Source organism: Parus major, chromosome 20, assembly GCF_001522545.3.
Source record: "Parus major isolate Abel chromosome 20, Parus_major1.1, whole genome shotgun sequence".
NCBI classification, from domain to species: Eukaryota; Metazoa; Chordata; class Aves; order Passeriformes; family Paridae; genus Parus; species Parus major.
The window spans coordinates 6,423,782-6,438,891 of NC_031788.1; the positions used below are offsets into that span (position 1 = coordinate 6,423,782).

General features: G+C 42.2%; 1 protein-coding gene across 1 annotated transcript; it reads left to right on the top strand.

Annotated features, from left to right (window-relative positions):
* Positions 1-2,086: 2,086 nt before the first annotated feature.
* LOC107213046 (protein-glutamine gamma-glutamyltransferase 6-like) lies at positions 2,087-13,292 on the top strand. Its single transcript, XM_015647053.1, has 12 exons — positions 2,087-2,358; positions 2,691-2,930; positions 3,432-3,550; positions 4,705-4,833; positions 6,035-6,212; positions 7,005-7,140; positions 7,522-7,625; positions 8,317-8,559; positions 9,095-9,421; positions 10,394-10,551; positions 12,244-12,377; positions 12,681-13,292. Exons 1-12 carry the CDS (start codon positions 2,166-2,168, stop codon positions 12,832-12,834), a joined length of 2,115 nt encoding a protein of 704 aa, XP_015502539.1. The 5' UTR covers positions 2,087-2,165; the 3' UTR covers positions 12,835-13,292.
* Positions 13,293-15,110: the final 1,818 nt, after the last annotated feature.

Below are 15,110 nucleotides of genomic sequence, written 5' to 3' on the forward strand. Positions count from 1 at the left end.
ACTCTACAGTTCAGCCTAAACTGGATTTCCTGTTAGAGCTTCAGCTTCCAGTCAAAGGCAAAGAGAAGCCTGTGAGCACCATGGTCAGCATCTTCACCAGGCTTTTCCTTCTGAGCGTGCTCCATTACAGAAGGGACACCCAAACAGATTTTTGGCCAACTATACATTGACAGAATTATAGAAAATAAGTTTTCCTCACAGGCACTGAAAGAAGAAAAAGAAATTATAAGATTGAAATTGTAACTATGAAGATCAAAACAAGGATAAATTTGAGATTCACGTGGACAGAAGACTGGCATCAAGCTTTACTGTGCTCTTGCCCCATATACAGAACTTTCCTTTCTGATCTCCTGCACATATTCTCTAGAAATGCATGTGCAGCCATGAACTTTGCAAGGCAAATCAAACTATTGATGCAGTAAATTGTTAGAGCAAACCAAAGCTAGCCACTGCCTTCTTAATCTTTCCTACTTCTGCTCACTTCCCCTCTTCTTCTTGGGCATCTTGTCTTTGCCTGTGACATTTCAGTCTGAGCCTTTAGCAGCGCTATTTAGGTCCTTTAACATCAGAGCCTCGCTAATATCAAGGCCATGGCTCAGCTGCCATGAAATCCTCTATGCATGACATTTTTATTTACAAATGTGCAAAATGCTCTCAGTTTCCTGAATCCCTGCACAACACGTGGTGCTCCCTGCCCTGCAGAGCCTGGGCATTCAGGATACACATGGATAAATTGCAGCAAGGCAAACTGACTCCTTTTCAAACCCTGACTCCACGTGCCCTTCAGAAACACCTCCTAAGTCACTCTTAAATTAGAGGACTTGATATTAGGAATGATGTTTTCCATAGGTCCCTTTCAATTAAACATGTTTGAGACAGGAAAATGAAGTGATGATGCAAGCAACACGTTTTCCAGGCATCTCACATCATGTGACTCAAACATCAAACTCCTGCCAATGGAATTTTGGTCTCCAGGTGACACATCTGAAGCAAGACCCTTAACTAAAAACACTCACACATGCTTATACACACAGACTACAGGAAAGCCACTTGCTCCAGGCTTTTACTGCCTGGAGTATGCCTCAGAAATGCACATTTCTTCCAAAAAGCTGAAAAATGGGTACAATTACACCTTTATCAAGCCTTCATAGAATATAACTCCATGCTGCAAATGCAGCAGAAAACTGAAATCTCACCCTCTCTATTATTATAGTAGAACCTTATCAATTGTCTCAGACATCTTGGTTCAGTGAAATGATGGAAATGTTGCTTACAGCACCATTACTCTGCACAGGCTTAACAAGCTCTAGTCAGAGCAGGAGGTTTTCTTCACCTGAAATTCCTCTGGAATATCATACTGGGAAAGGGCACTTCCCAAACACCTGTTCTCATAGGGGAATCTGCATTTTTTTGCTTTGTTTTTGTTTTTTTTTGTCATTGTGGGGATTTTTTAATCTAGCAAGGAAAGAGAAAGCTTGGAGCTTTTGTAATCTGAGCTTCAGTGCCCCATTTTCAACATTGGGCAACCTATCATGATATAATAGAATAATCCATAGCACTGCCTCGAGATATGCCACTCCTCTGCTTGTAATCTTTTTCCAGCAGAGTGTGAAATAACACCCAGCTTCAAGCTACAAGCCTGTAAATTAATTTAGATACAAGATACGTGAGAAGATAACAAGCAAGTTCCACACTGGAGATACCAACCTTCTAACCATCATCTGTCAGGCAGTGTTTCCAGAATCAGCCTTGCATTTCCTGATAAGAGTTTTAATATTTCTTTCTGTAAATCTGTAAAGCATTATGGAAACTAGATATCACCACAGAAAAAGAGCAGGAACACAAGGAATACAACAGTCTCTTCAGACTTTAACAAAATCTTACCTGAACACAAATATTTTGATTTTTTTTTTGTTTAAATCAAAGATGAATCTCTGAATTTTGAATTTTTGAATGATTTTTTTTCTCTTTCTGAAAGAACCCTATAGAAAAGGGTTCATCTTTCAGCTGTTTTTCTCCCTGGCCTTTTTTTAATTTTTAATAATAATGGATTTTTTCTTTTTTCCTATAGCACATAATACCAGCTATATATAAATATAATAAAATTAGTACATTAGACAAAACGAAAAGGTGTGCAAGTCTGAAGGAAAACATTTTTAATTAACATGTCTTGTGTCTTTCTAGCCCTAAAAATAGGAAAAGTCAACTGGCAACCCAAACTAAATAAAGCTGCACACCACACCTCTGATTACAGCAGCACAGAAGTAATCTTGAGGAGAGGGCAGCCCTTCAACATCTCTCTGAACCTCAAAACAACAGCACAATCTTGGGACAACTTCACCTTTATTGCAAGCACAGGTAATCTCCCCATGGCAGCAATCTCATATCCAGCTCCAAATACTTGTGCCTTACAGGTCTACATGGTCCATGAAACATTAAACTTTGTCCTGTTTCACTCAGGATTCCTCGTCATCTTAGTCTTAGGAGTTCCCATTTTAAAGTTTGATCTATACCTTAAGAGACAGTTAAGGTAATAATTAAAAGAAAGGCAGGATCCATCCTCATTCCAAAACCAAGGCTGGATCTCTGCTCTAAGCACATCCCTGTAACACTGCACGTTATCTTCATTCTGGCCCCCAAACGTGATTCACCTCTACCTCTCACAAACCACCATCCACTCCCTCCGGCAGGACCATCTCCAGCAGAATCCCAGCAGACCAAGGCCATATTTTCCCTTTCTGAGGAGGGTGCCAGTGGCTGGAGTGCAACCCAAGAGCCCAGTGAGCCTCGCTGCCTGAACTTCACCATCCTCAGCCCAGCCGATGCTGTCATCGGACGATACAAACTCCAGCTCCAGCTCCTTGCTGGGAACAAGATCTCTTCCAAAGTCCTGGGCCAGTTTGTGCTGCTCTTCAACCCCTGGTGTCCAGGTATGCTCTGATGTATCACATCCTTCAAATAACTCCTTGTTTCAGCCTGGAAATCTGGGTGTCACAGTAAAGTCTGATAGTCACAGCTACAGAAAGATGTTTTTCGCTCAGCATCAAGGATCAAGTTTTTGTCCCTTATTCAGTGTTGCAAGGCATCAAAGACCCAGACTCCTGCTTGTAGGATAAGAAATCAAAGACACTAAATATTCCAAATATCCATTCTATATTTTCTTTCCTCTGATTTTTCCTCTGATTCTTGCATTCAGTTGTCAAAGAAGTAACATGTGCCAGTGAGACAAATTCTGCAAAGGGACAGGAACACAGCTCCTCATTTCATTCTTATTTTACTCCCTCTCTAAATGGTTACAGAGGTGTAGCAGAGAGTCCTAAGTCTGAATGCATGGGAAGTCTCACCTGATCCCTAGAACTGCCCTCTATATGAGATTTTCAGTTACAGCAAAACAATTTCCCTCCAGCCATCACGTCTCATTCTGCTTGTAGATGATGATGTCTACATGGCTGATGAAAAGGAGCGGCAGGAATATGTTCTGAATGACAGTGGAATCATATTTCAGGGAGTGGAGAAAGATATTCAAGAAGAAGCTTGGAACTATGGACAGGTAAACAGCACCATCTCTTCCAGAGCTTTCAAAATAAGAATAATGGATAAATAGGCTCTTGAACAGAAAAAAATCATTCTCTCCTAGTATAATAGTTCAATATTCCTCACTCACTTCAGATTTTCTTGCAGATACATATCTCATTTATCATTACATTACAGACAGCATCATCAGGCTCATTTCCCCCATGTGGCATGTGCTCATACAGAAATAAAAGAAACAAAGCCTATTTTTAGTTTTCCTTTGCCTGTTACAAACTGGTAAAACTGGACTTGTTTTCTTGGCCCTTGTAGAGAGCAAAGAAAGCCACTGGGTATTGCAAAGCCAGTGCATGTAAATATTTATGCAATCTGTTCAGTAATGGGGCAGAAGACACAAAAAGGATACCCCAAATGTACTCAACTGAAACAACTCGTTGTTGGAATTTTTGAAAGTCAGCCTGGCCCTCCGAGTCAGAACTGCAGCCCATCTCCAGTCATGCAGCCATCCTGCAACTGCCCAGGCCAGCCAGGACATTCCTGGCCACTGCAGGCCCTCCAACTGCACCAGCATTTGCAGACAGCATTTCCATTGATCCTCCTGAACCCATGGCTGCTTTTACACTGATAATGAAACCAGGCCAGAGTTCCTTTCCATCTCACAGTCAAGGGCCATCCCTGCCTGGCCACATCCATCTATCCAGCCAAGCACTGGGGCGTTCTCTGGGCCAAAGCAGTGTCTTGGTGACCCTAATCCACAATAATTGTTTTTGTGGGCTTCTTTCAGTTCAGCTCACCTGATATGAGGTGGAGGCAGCCCATGAGAGTAAAGCTTTTGTGATAGACAGGTGCCTGAAGGGGCACAGCAGGATGTGGGAGGGTGTGACCCTGCTGAGCCCAACCACACTGGTCTTATCTGTGCCACCAGGCCATGCAATGTCCTTGTGAATGCCAGTGGCCACAGCCCCACACGGTGCTCACAGACATCTTTAAAATACTATGAGAGTTGGCAGCTTAATGGTTATGTTTTCTTCTTGGCTCAATTCTCTTTAACAGTACAGAAAACACCTCTAGTCCCAACATCTTCCATGCTAGGAGAAGGAAACTAGGTGGGGAGTCTATCCTTGCCTTTTTTTATGAAATTAACCTTTAACACATTGCTTGTTTTGATTCCAGTTTGAGGAGGACATCCTTGATATCTCGCTGGCTATTCTGGATCGGAGCCTGAACCACCGTGAGGAGCCAGCTGTGGATGTCTCCCAGCGGAGCAGCCCTGTCTATGTGAGCAGGGTTATCAGTGCCATGGTAAAGTGACCCAGCACTTACAGCTGGAAATGCACCTCCCAGCAAAACCACAACCCACACTCACACTTGAGCATGAATTCCTCAATGTTTTATAGGTGTAGCCAAGCAAAAAATAGCTACAAAATAGGTAAAATGGAGATTCAGTCTTCTTCCCAAAAGTTTGCTCATGACTGAGGGAAAGTTTCCGAGAACTTCTGAGAAACATCAAAACTCAGATGTATTTTCCAAGCAGATTTTCAGTCCATTAGATATTTTCACTAATTTGGTCTATTCTGAAATCACCTCCTAAGTTTTTCAAACACCAAGAGAAGCACAAAATATGTTGGAAAACCAATGCTGGTTCAGCTGCATCTAATGTCTGAACTGAGCATTTTTTACTTAAGGGATATTTGTTCAGTGAGGTTTTTATTATTTCCTGCAACAAATAGTAACAATTTCTCAGCACACATTCATCTTCACAAACACATAGATGCACAACTTAGGCAGCTGAAAAGTTTTCCATTTTATAAATAATGCATTCCTTATCACATCCCTTAGCTGAGATTCCTCCTTAATAGCTGTGGTCTTTTTCAGCCTTTTGGACAGCACTCACTTGAGGCATTCTCAACAGAAAGTAAATAACTCTAATCAGATGTACAAAATTACTATAACTACAAATAATTAGGAAAAAAAAATTAATAACTTACTGCATCCTGTACCACCACACTTGATACTTAAACAGGGCTCTACAATGGATGTGCACAAAAATATGCAACCACACCTAACAAGTTTGGGCAAGCTGTAAGTACTTTGCAACAAATGCACATTCAGAGAAAAGATGGATTTCTCAAGGCTTCCATAAATCACTTGAGAATGTGAAGCAGCATGGATGCACAGTCTAGCAGAGTAATGACATGCAAGGAGGTGAGACCAATAGAGATGAAACAGAGAAAATGTAAACAGGTGTCAGCCAGTACATTTGGGGCCATGAGAACACATTTGGGTACTGAAAACAAGGCAGTTTAGAATCACCAGATTTGCAGTGTGGTCTGGGTTTGATCTTGGGTTTGGTCTTTAAGAAGACAAAATTCTAAAATTCAAATATTCTGTCCCACCACCCAATCAATGAGAACAGTGCTACCCACACAGGATCACTTCTAACTATTTCCCTCTCTCTTTTCCTGTGAATGCTTTAATTCTCTCATGAGAAGGACTCTTTCAGGTTAACAGCAACGATGAGAAAGGAGTAGTGGAAGGGAAGTGGAGCGGGAAGTTCCGCTCGGGAACAAACCCCCTGCGCTGGAGCGGGAGCGTGACCATCCTTCGGAAGTGGTACCGGGCCAGGTACCGACCCGTGCGCTACGGCCAGTGCTGGGTCTTTGCAGGAGTCACCTGCACAGGTACACAGGGAGAGATGGAAATGACACCACAGGGGCAGCTCACTACCAGTTCTGCAGCCTGACTTTGTCACAATACCACTGAAGCTGTTTCAGCTTTGACAGGGAGAGTGAAGAAGCTCTTCTTTCCATGTATGAAGGGTTAATCCTTCAGTTTACAGGTTGTAATAACTTGTGACAGCTTTGTGAGCAATCAAACAAAAGCCAGAGGGGTTTTCCAGGCTGGGCTGATGAAAAGAGCAAGGTTTCCTGTTTCAAATCTAGGATTCAAAGAAAACCAGTACTCTTTTAAGCCCATCTCCTCACAGTGACAGTTTTCTACTGCTGTATCTTACCTGCTGGTGACACAAGAACAAGTTACAATTGTGAGGACCTGTAAAGGGAGCTGCAAGTCAAGAAAATCATTGCATCCTAGCAGTGTCCAGTAAGAGCTGCTCTGAGACACAAGAACCCCTTTGGGGAAAATACAAAGGAAAACTGAGAGGTGTATCTCCATAAGTGGGAAAAAACCCAAGGAATAAACAGAGGAAAATAGGATGAAGAATCAAAGATTAAAATTAATGGGTGAACCAAACTCTTATTAAAAAGGACATGACAGCTAAGAATGTCATGTGAATGGAAGTGTCTTTTAAGCAATTTTGCACAATGGCTGTGACCTTTGTCATAGCTGGAGGGACATTTCTGAAGGTCTGTTTCACCACTGTAAACATACACTAAACTGTTTGACCAAAAAACCCACTTTTTAAATGTCTGCAAAATCGGTTTACAGGGCTTTTATGGTATTCTGTATTGCAGTATTGAGATGCTTGGGAATACCTACTCGTGTTATTACAAACTTCAACTCTGCCCATGACAAGAACCTCAATCTGAGCATTGATAAGTACATTGACGTGTCTGGAAACAACTTGCACTTGAGTGAAGACAGTGTGTGGTAAATATACATATTTCTTTAATATTCCTTCCATTATATTTCCCACTAATTGAAATATCTAGAGTCATGCTCCTGAAAAACCACCCTGACCTCATCCTCTCAGTGATATAAAACTCCACACCAGACCTTTGGCTTTTTGTTCAGGAATGTCCAATATTGAATTATTGACTCTGGAATGAAGTATTTTCCTTTTAACATTTATTTTTCATAACATCCCAACATTTCTCAGCAGTATAACACAAAAAGCTGGCAAAAAAGGGGAAAGATATCATGCAGGGAATACAGCAGCTGCTCTCTCTACAGAGGAGTTTTCATTCACTCAATTAGGATTATTTCTTGCACTGTATGAATCAGATATTCTGCATTCTACCTCCCTTACAGGAATTTCCATGTCTGGAATGAAAGCTGGTTTATTAGAAGAGACCTCGGCTCTTTTTATGATGGATGGCAGGTTCTGGATGCAACACCCCAGGAAAAAAGCAAAGGTAGCACATGCAAATATAAAACACCTATAGATAGTGATACTCCCAAAGATTGCCAGGGGAATTTCAGACAATTCTCTTCTATATATTCCTTGCAGATGTAGCATTAACTTGGGTGCACAAGAAGAGCAATACCCACATCAATCTCCAGCAGGAAGCTTTTCTGTCAGCCTCTGGATTGCTGACCAATATAACAATTCTTCCTTTTTTAATTTCAATTCTCTGCCTCCACAAAAGCCAGCACATCTTAAATTCATTTATCTTACCCTTGTTTATCTTAGCCCCCCACATCACACAGTCCCATTCCTCACTACCAGGTTTAACAAATTCAGTTTCCTGGTTCTTCTGCACTGTTGATTCCCATCTCTTCAATCTGGCTGTACTCCTGACTGGGCTCCCATCCCTCACATCCTCTCCTCTCCTTTCAGCTGACACCTTTGCCTTGCAGCCTTTACTGTGTGAGAGCATTTCTCATGGCACACATCATCAGGAGCTTTAGCTCTCCCTACCAGCCTCCTCTGCAGCCCCACCTTTTGACAGAAAGTACATGTGGAATCTCTGGACATGCTGTTACCACCTTACACAGACATGAAAACAGAGTACTTGACCCAAATGTGTCTGTAGTGAGTGAGCCTCTCCCTCTTGCTGTCAACATGAGGATTTATGTTGTTCAACTTCTCCCTCTCTAATACAGGCATCTATCAGTGTGGTCCTGCCTCCACCAGAGCCATTAAAGAAGGGGATGTGAACCTGGATTATGACAGCCCATTTGTGTTTGCAGCAGTGAATGCTGACTGTGTTACTTGGATTCGCTATAGCAAGAAAAGAAAAGAGAGAATTTATTCTGATACCAGGAAGATTGGGAAATTTATCAGCACCAAAGCAGTGGGCACCAACTCCCGTGTGGATGTCACTGCCAATTACAAATATCCAGAAGGTAAATTCTTTATTACAGTAGTTTTGCCACTGATGATCAGATGTGAAAAGAATTTAGGCCTTTGTTGGACTGAGCACTGACTTAATTTCTTTACATCTAGAGTCAAGTAATTGTGAATTTTCCAAGTCTTAGGGCTCCTTATCTGCTGATACTGATTCAATTGAAACAACAGCCATTCTGGAGTGCTGTTTGGGGAGAATTTCTACAAAAGGGTTTTCTTACCCTTCTCTCAGTTTCAGAGGAGATGGTAACTGCCCTACCTTATGCAGAATTACCTTTTTATTGCCCACAGCTTCTCAGAGGAGGCCATGAACAGCCACCTGGAGCTGATGGGCAGGTTTTACTGTCCAGCCTTCGTGGCCATCTACATTCATTTGTTTTTGTGACAAAATACATGTTAAGGTTAGACCTCATTTTCTCCTCTGAGTATCTTTGCCCTTTTCAGCTTCCCTAAATTTCTGAGATCAGCCATGGTTCCACCGCACTATACCCAGTACATGCACAAGATCTCTGATCATGGTATCTTTCAATGCAGGATCCTCAAAAGAAAGGCAGGTGTACAAGAAGGCACTGAAGCTGCTTGGTGTGAGAAGACCTGGAAAAAGAACCAAAATTCTAAGACCCAGAAGACGATTTTCAAGGGCACAGCCTGCAGAAACCCCCGGCATCTCGGGGAAGCTGCTCCTTGATGCATCTCCTGTGATTGGCCAGGACATCCTCCTTACCCTGACACTCAGAAACTCGACCTCAGATTTTAAGACCATAAAGGTTAAACTGAAGGCTTCAGCCATTCTCTACACCAGAAAACCCAAGGCAGAGATTCTGCAGTTGCATAGGTCTGTTAAACTTGGATCTGAGGAAGGTAATTTTAATTTTATTACAGCTTTTATTACTGAAGAAGACAGTTGTGGGTTGTGGTCAGATCACATGAAAATAAAGAATGGCTCAAGAAATGTATGACCTGCAAACAGTTGGAGGTCAAAGCTATTCAGGGGAAAAGAAACACATATATTTTCCCTATCTTAAGCATTTGCTTTCAGGCACTGACAAAAAGGAGACTGAGCAGGGTGACTTTTTGTCTGACCCAGCACAGCCACTGTTGGTGCTACATTGTGACCTTTTTTGCTAAGAGAGAACAACTAAGAAACACACACTGGAGATTAGTGAGCTGCTAGCTCACTAGCAAAGCATAAAGACAGACTAAAGGGGGAAAGCCAAGCCTAAGACTCTGACAGCAGCAGCTGCAGGAAGGGCTGTGCCACCTGCAGAGAGTGGTCTCTGCCCTGCTTTCATAGGGACAGTGCTGAAAAATGAGAGGTAGCACAGATGAGCAGAAATACCATCTCAAGCTAAAACATAACACATCAAAACTCATCCCACATTTCCAGCAGTAGAACTCTTTTTTCTCAGTACACTGAGTTCCACTGCCTTCCTCACTGGCACAGAGACTCTGACTGTGCAAGGCAGAGGCTGGACAGCTGCATTTAAACCAGCCCACCTTCTGAGCTCTGCCCTCTTTGCAAGGAAGGAGCAATAAATTCCAGCTTCAGATAAATGAAAAATCACCAGCAGGTGTTGCCACATCCATCCATCCTTGGATCTGTCCAGATACCCATCTGTACCTGACCATTTAGTGGTTTATGTAAATATAAGTAGAAGTCACCCATGAGCATCATTCCAGTCTGTTGGTGTCAACACCCACAAATGTGCAGCCCCAGGGTGATAAGAGTATTTCTTCTTAAAACACAGATATCTTACAGGTACTCAGGTACAGGTATCTTATCTGGTACTCAGAAAAAGGAAGAGATGGAAATTTTGTTTGTTTCCATTCCAGTGAAAGAGATTTCTTTCAAGATCTCCTATTCCCAGTACAAAAACTCTCTGATGGATGACAGGAAGATTCTAGTGACTGCTGTGTGTCAACTCAAACAGGGAGCCTCACTTCTAGTTGAGAAGGATATTGTACTCCAGGATTCTTTTCTCACCATCAAGGTAAAAGCTAGTCCCTTCTGTGACCCTTGAGAGATGTGCTGAGAAGCAGAAACTAGAATTCCCACTCCATCTATTCCTCATGGGAAGGAGTATGGGAAGTGAAATCATGTCTGAGGGTGACTGGATCTTGTTGCTGTGGTCATATGATACAAATGAAATTTGTAATATGAAATACACTAAAAAGAGGCAAATATTTCCATGGCATGGCTGTGCTGGGATATTTTTGCTGATGCTTATTAACGTGGCACTGATTAAGTTCTCAGTGTTACAAGAGTTACAAGGTAAGTGTACCTAAGGAGGGACAGGCAGAATACAGATGGACAAATCTCATCCATATTTAGACCTCTCCTTTTGTTAGAAAAGTCTGATCAATACCTTCCAGTTTATTTAGGAAGATTGATGTTTATCAAAGACACCTCCACTGACCAGCTGATTATACCTGTGAGGGCTGTGAGTCTATTACCAATATTGGAAGAAAGGTCTTTAACTGTATCAAATGAGTGTCACTTTTCACCTTCTGCAACACTGCCCAAGTGATTAATTAGGACTGGAGGCTTTCTCTTTCTTGCACTTTTAACTGACTTTTGACAAATATCATACAATGAATAAAAAGAAGCTCTTAGTCCACAGGAAAGATCCTGCACTGTGTTTGCCCAGGGACAGTCCTGGTTTTGCACGGCCCATCACATCCACATAAAGGAGATGAACCGGTTTTGGACACCAGATTTAAATACTGTGTAACACATGGGATCAAATGCTATCTGCTCATCTTACTGTAAATAACATAGAGGGAATATGGGAATGTGGGAATGTGCAGAGTCCTTCAGGGCCTCCAGACTAGATTAGCTGTCCCAAACCACTCTGCCAGTGGCATACAAGAAAAGCAAGGGCACACACAGGAGTAGAAAGTGTGGTTTTTTGCAGGTCTGGCAATTTCTGAATACCAAGTTCTAGTGAGACTTCATAAAAAGTCTTTGTGCTGTGCCATGCAAATAACAGAGTCAGTTTATGTAAGGAAGGCACCTGGACTAAATTACTTCAGTGATTAAGTTTTAAGAAACATTTATGTTTCTGTTGGTTGAAACTTCCCTTTAAACATGGAGACAGTAACAGAGAAATACAATTGGGCTGATGGACTTCTCGATTGTGTTAACTAATATTACATTATTTACAAATATATACCACATGTACCAGTTCCACATTACCTCAGCCAAAATAAGGTAATGAATATGTTTATTTGCTAATTTGCATTCTTTTCTCTGAGACACCACAATTCACCTCTGTCTCACACCTCCCATGTCCTCCAGTTCCAAACCTTTCATTTAGCCCAGTTAAAGGTAATTTAAGGTACCTCCAGTAGTTAACCATATGTGCCAATACTTGCATTCTCATTCTGTTCTCACTCTGATGAGTATCGTACCCTGTGTTATACATGAAACCATGCACTGACCTAGTTAAAAAGGAGATTAAATGGTAGATTCTCCAGAAGTTTGCTGACTCTTAGCCACACTGGATGGCTCACTCAAGGCTGAACTCTGTTGCCCAGAACTATGTACATGAACTAATTCCTGGCTCCTCCCTGCCCAGGTGATCCTAAGAGGGTAAGTGGTTTGCAGTGGGAATGGAAGGAGAGAAGCTTTAGGAAGACATGAGACTGGTGCTGTGGCTGAGCAGAATGTTTTCTGTCTGTAGGTCCTGGGTGCAGCTGTGGTGCACAAGCCTGTCAGCGTGGAGGTGACATTTACCAACCCTCTGTCTGAGGAGGTGACAGACTGTGTCCTGAGAGCTGAAGGCAGTGGCCTGCTCAAAGAGCAGCTCCGAATCCAGTACGTAAATGCTTCTGGCTGGTAACTCGTTCATTTTGGTGGGAAATCTGGAGTACCAGTGGGTTTTTAAAAAGATTCTGTCAACCTCATGACTTTCATTTGCATCAGCCTTGGACAAAATGCCACCATGTCCCAACTCTCCATACAGCAGATGGAATTTTTGCACCTCTTTTACCAAGATTTGAATTACAGAATGCTCAGGGAGTGGAGAGATGGCATACAGTCTTAAATTTGAGTACTCAGAAGAATACATAGCAAGAATCTTTCAGCTGCTTTAACTTACAAATGCATTCTCTCTTTTAGAGTGGAAAGAATGGCCCCCATGGAGACTTCAACAGTGGAATTTGAAATCATTCCCTACAGGAGTGGCACCAGGCAGCTTCAGGTGGACTTGGTTTGCACCCACTTTTCAGACATTAAGGGATTTGTGATGCTCCACGTGGCTCCTGCTCAGTGATATAACCTGTACAACAGTTCAGTTTTGCCTGGTTATGAGGTGGTGCAGTGCTCATGTGTTCTCATGAATGGAAGCACAGAAATGCAGATTACTCAGCCAAAATAAAGTGATGTAATATGAACAGGAATAATAAAAAGGTACCACAGACTATACTGTAAAGACAGTGTCACCCTTCTCATTCTCCAGCCTGTTTTATGGGCCTTCACACATACAATTACTAGTGGGAATCATTATATAATTTAACTTGAAGGACAGGATCAAGTGGTTTTCAGCATTAGAGCCTGTAGCAATAATAGCAGCTGGATTTCCAAGGAACATAATTTAAAATCACTGGTTTTATAAGCTTCATGGAATGCAATTTAATTATCACAGAATGATAAAATGGTTTGAGTTGGAAAGAGTTTTAGAGCTCATCTTGTTTCAGCTGCCTGCCATGGGCAGGGACACCTTCCACTACCCCAGAGCCCTGTCCAACCTGGCCTTGAACACTTCCAGGGTTGGGGCAGCCACAGCTGCTCTGGGCACCCTGTGCCAAGGCCTCAGCACCCTCACAGGGAAGAATTTCTTCCTCTTATCCAATCTAAACCCATCCTCCTCCATCTTAAGGCCAGTCCTCATGCCCAATCTCCCTATTACCTTGTGAAAAGTCCCTCTCCATCCTCCTTGTAAGCCCCTTTTAGGCACTGGAAGGGGCTCTAAAGTGTCCCTGAAACCTTCTCTTCTCCAGGCTTATATCCACTAAATATGTTCTATTCTGTAGGAGCCAAACTACTATCCAAGTAGCGGACACAATTAAATACTAGAATTAATTTCATCTTATTGCCAGAAAGGAAATACAGCAATAAGATATGGCAGTGTTACAACAGAACTCTCTTCTTATGACTGGAAAAATGAGAAGCTACAAAAATGTAGAAAAGCAGAAAAGTAAGGGCATCAGAAAGACATATGAAAATTCACAATTAACAGTCACTCAGCCCACAAAGCTGCTTAAAGCAGATCCTCATTCATGAAGGAGGCATTGTGCCACCCATATCTAAATCCCTAATGTGTCCATTCACTCCTTGCAGAGTTAACAAGCCAATATAACAAAGCTCTGAATGCTTCTAAATGACAATTTGACTTTTTCCTCCTGACAGTCAGTAATGTCCAGCAAAGCAGGACCAGCTTCCCCAGAAAGAATGTCCCATGCACACAAAGTGACCCTGTGACACAGATTAAACTGAAGACTCATTTAAATATTTCTTTGATTTACAGCCAACAAAAATCTTCAAAACATGTGAAGTCCCATTTTATTACATCAATTACAATATTTTGCCACCCACACATATACTTACAGTGGATGTGGAAGCTTGGTAAAACTAGTCAGCCCAGAGAGACTGGAATGAAGGTTGAAAAGGACACACACACACAGGAATTCAGATTTCTCCAGGCAAAGGAGAGGGGAATAGGTAGCTTTGCACCTATCAATTAAGTCTTGCAAGATCTTGGAGAGTCAGGGTATACAATCCTCCACTAGCCTCAGAAAAGGCCTTGAGGTAGTGATGGTATTTCAGAAAATCTTATTAAATCTTGCAAGAATGCACACTGACATTACATTTAACACACAGTACAGCCAAAACATTCAAATTCCTTCAGTATTCCCTCTTAAATACAATCCAGGCAATTATTTCAGACAGTGTTTGTTACAGGAGCTTGGAATGACCTCATCCTAATTAACAACCTGTAAAGGAAGGCTGCAGTTCAAAGGGAAAGCAGCGCTGCAGAGCCTGGGCCAGGCTCCCAGCTTTGCAACACTCGCTGGCTTTTCACAGTGTCAGCATTTTCATCTGCCCTCAGCAACCACACCCAGCTCAGTCCGAGTGTGAAAATGCAGATCTGGCCAGTGCCATGCAGGAGAAACATTCTTCCTGCATGAGAAGTGAGACAACTGTTCAATTACGCTAATGTTTATTACAGAGAAAAACATGTAAGTGCCCGAGGAAGGATTTAAATTGCTTTTGTCAAACCTACAATCTTTACACAGCCCTTGGTCAGAAGTCAGTGGGAGTCGGTGGAGTAAAATATGTCTAATTGTCAGTATTTCTCTTTATAAATATGCAGCTTAAATAGGAGCATGCCCAAGAGGCTGACCCAGCCAGCCCCCATTCCAGTCTGATCACTCCAAAGAAAATCCAATGAGCACTGGCTGATATGACACATTCACACCATAAATTGTCTTGAAACACACTGAAATCAGCCTACAGGGTTCTCCCCATCGTTCTGCTCTCCTAAGCTTC

Coding starts and splice junctions, on each gene's coding strand:
- LOC107213046 (XM_015647053.1), top strand. CDS start 2,166: ATGTCTTGTGTCTTTCTAGCCCTAAAAATAGGAAAAGTCAACTGGCAA. Junction 4,834..6,034: donor GCAGGGTTATCAGTGCCATG/GTAAAGTGACCC, acceptor GGACTCTTTCAG/GTTAACAGCAACGATGAGAA. Junction 9,422..10,393: donor TAAACTTGGATCTGAGGAAG/GTAATTTTAATT, acceptor TTTCCATTCCAG/TGAAAGAGATTTCTTTCAAG.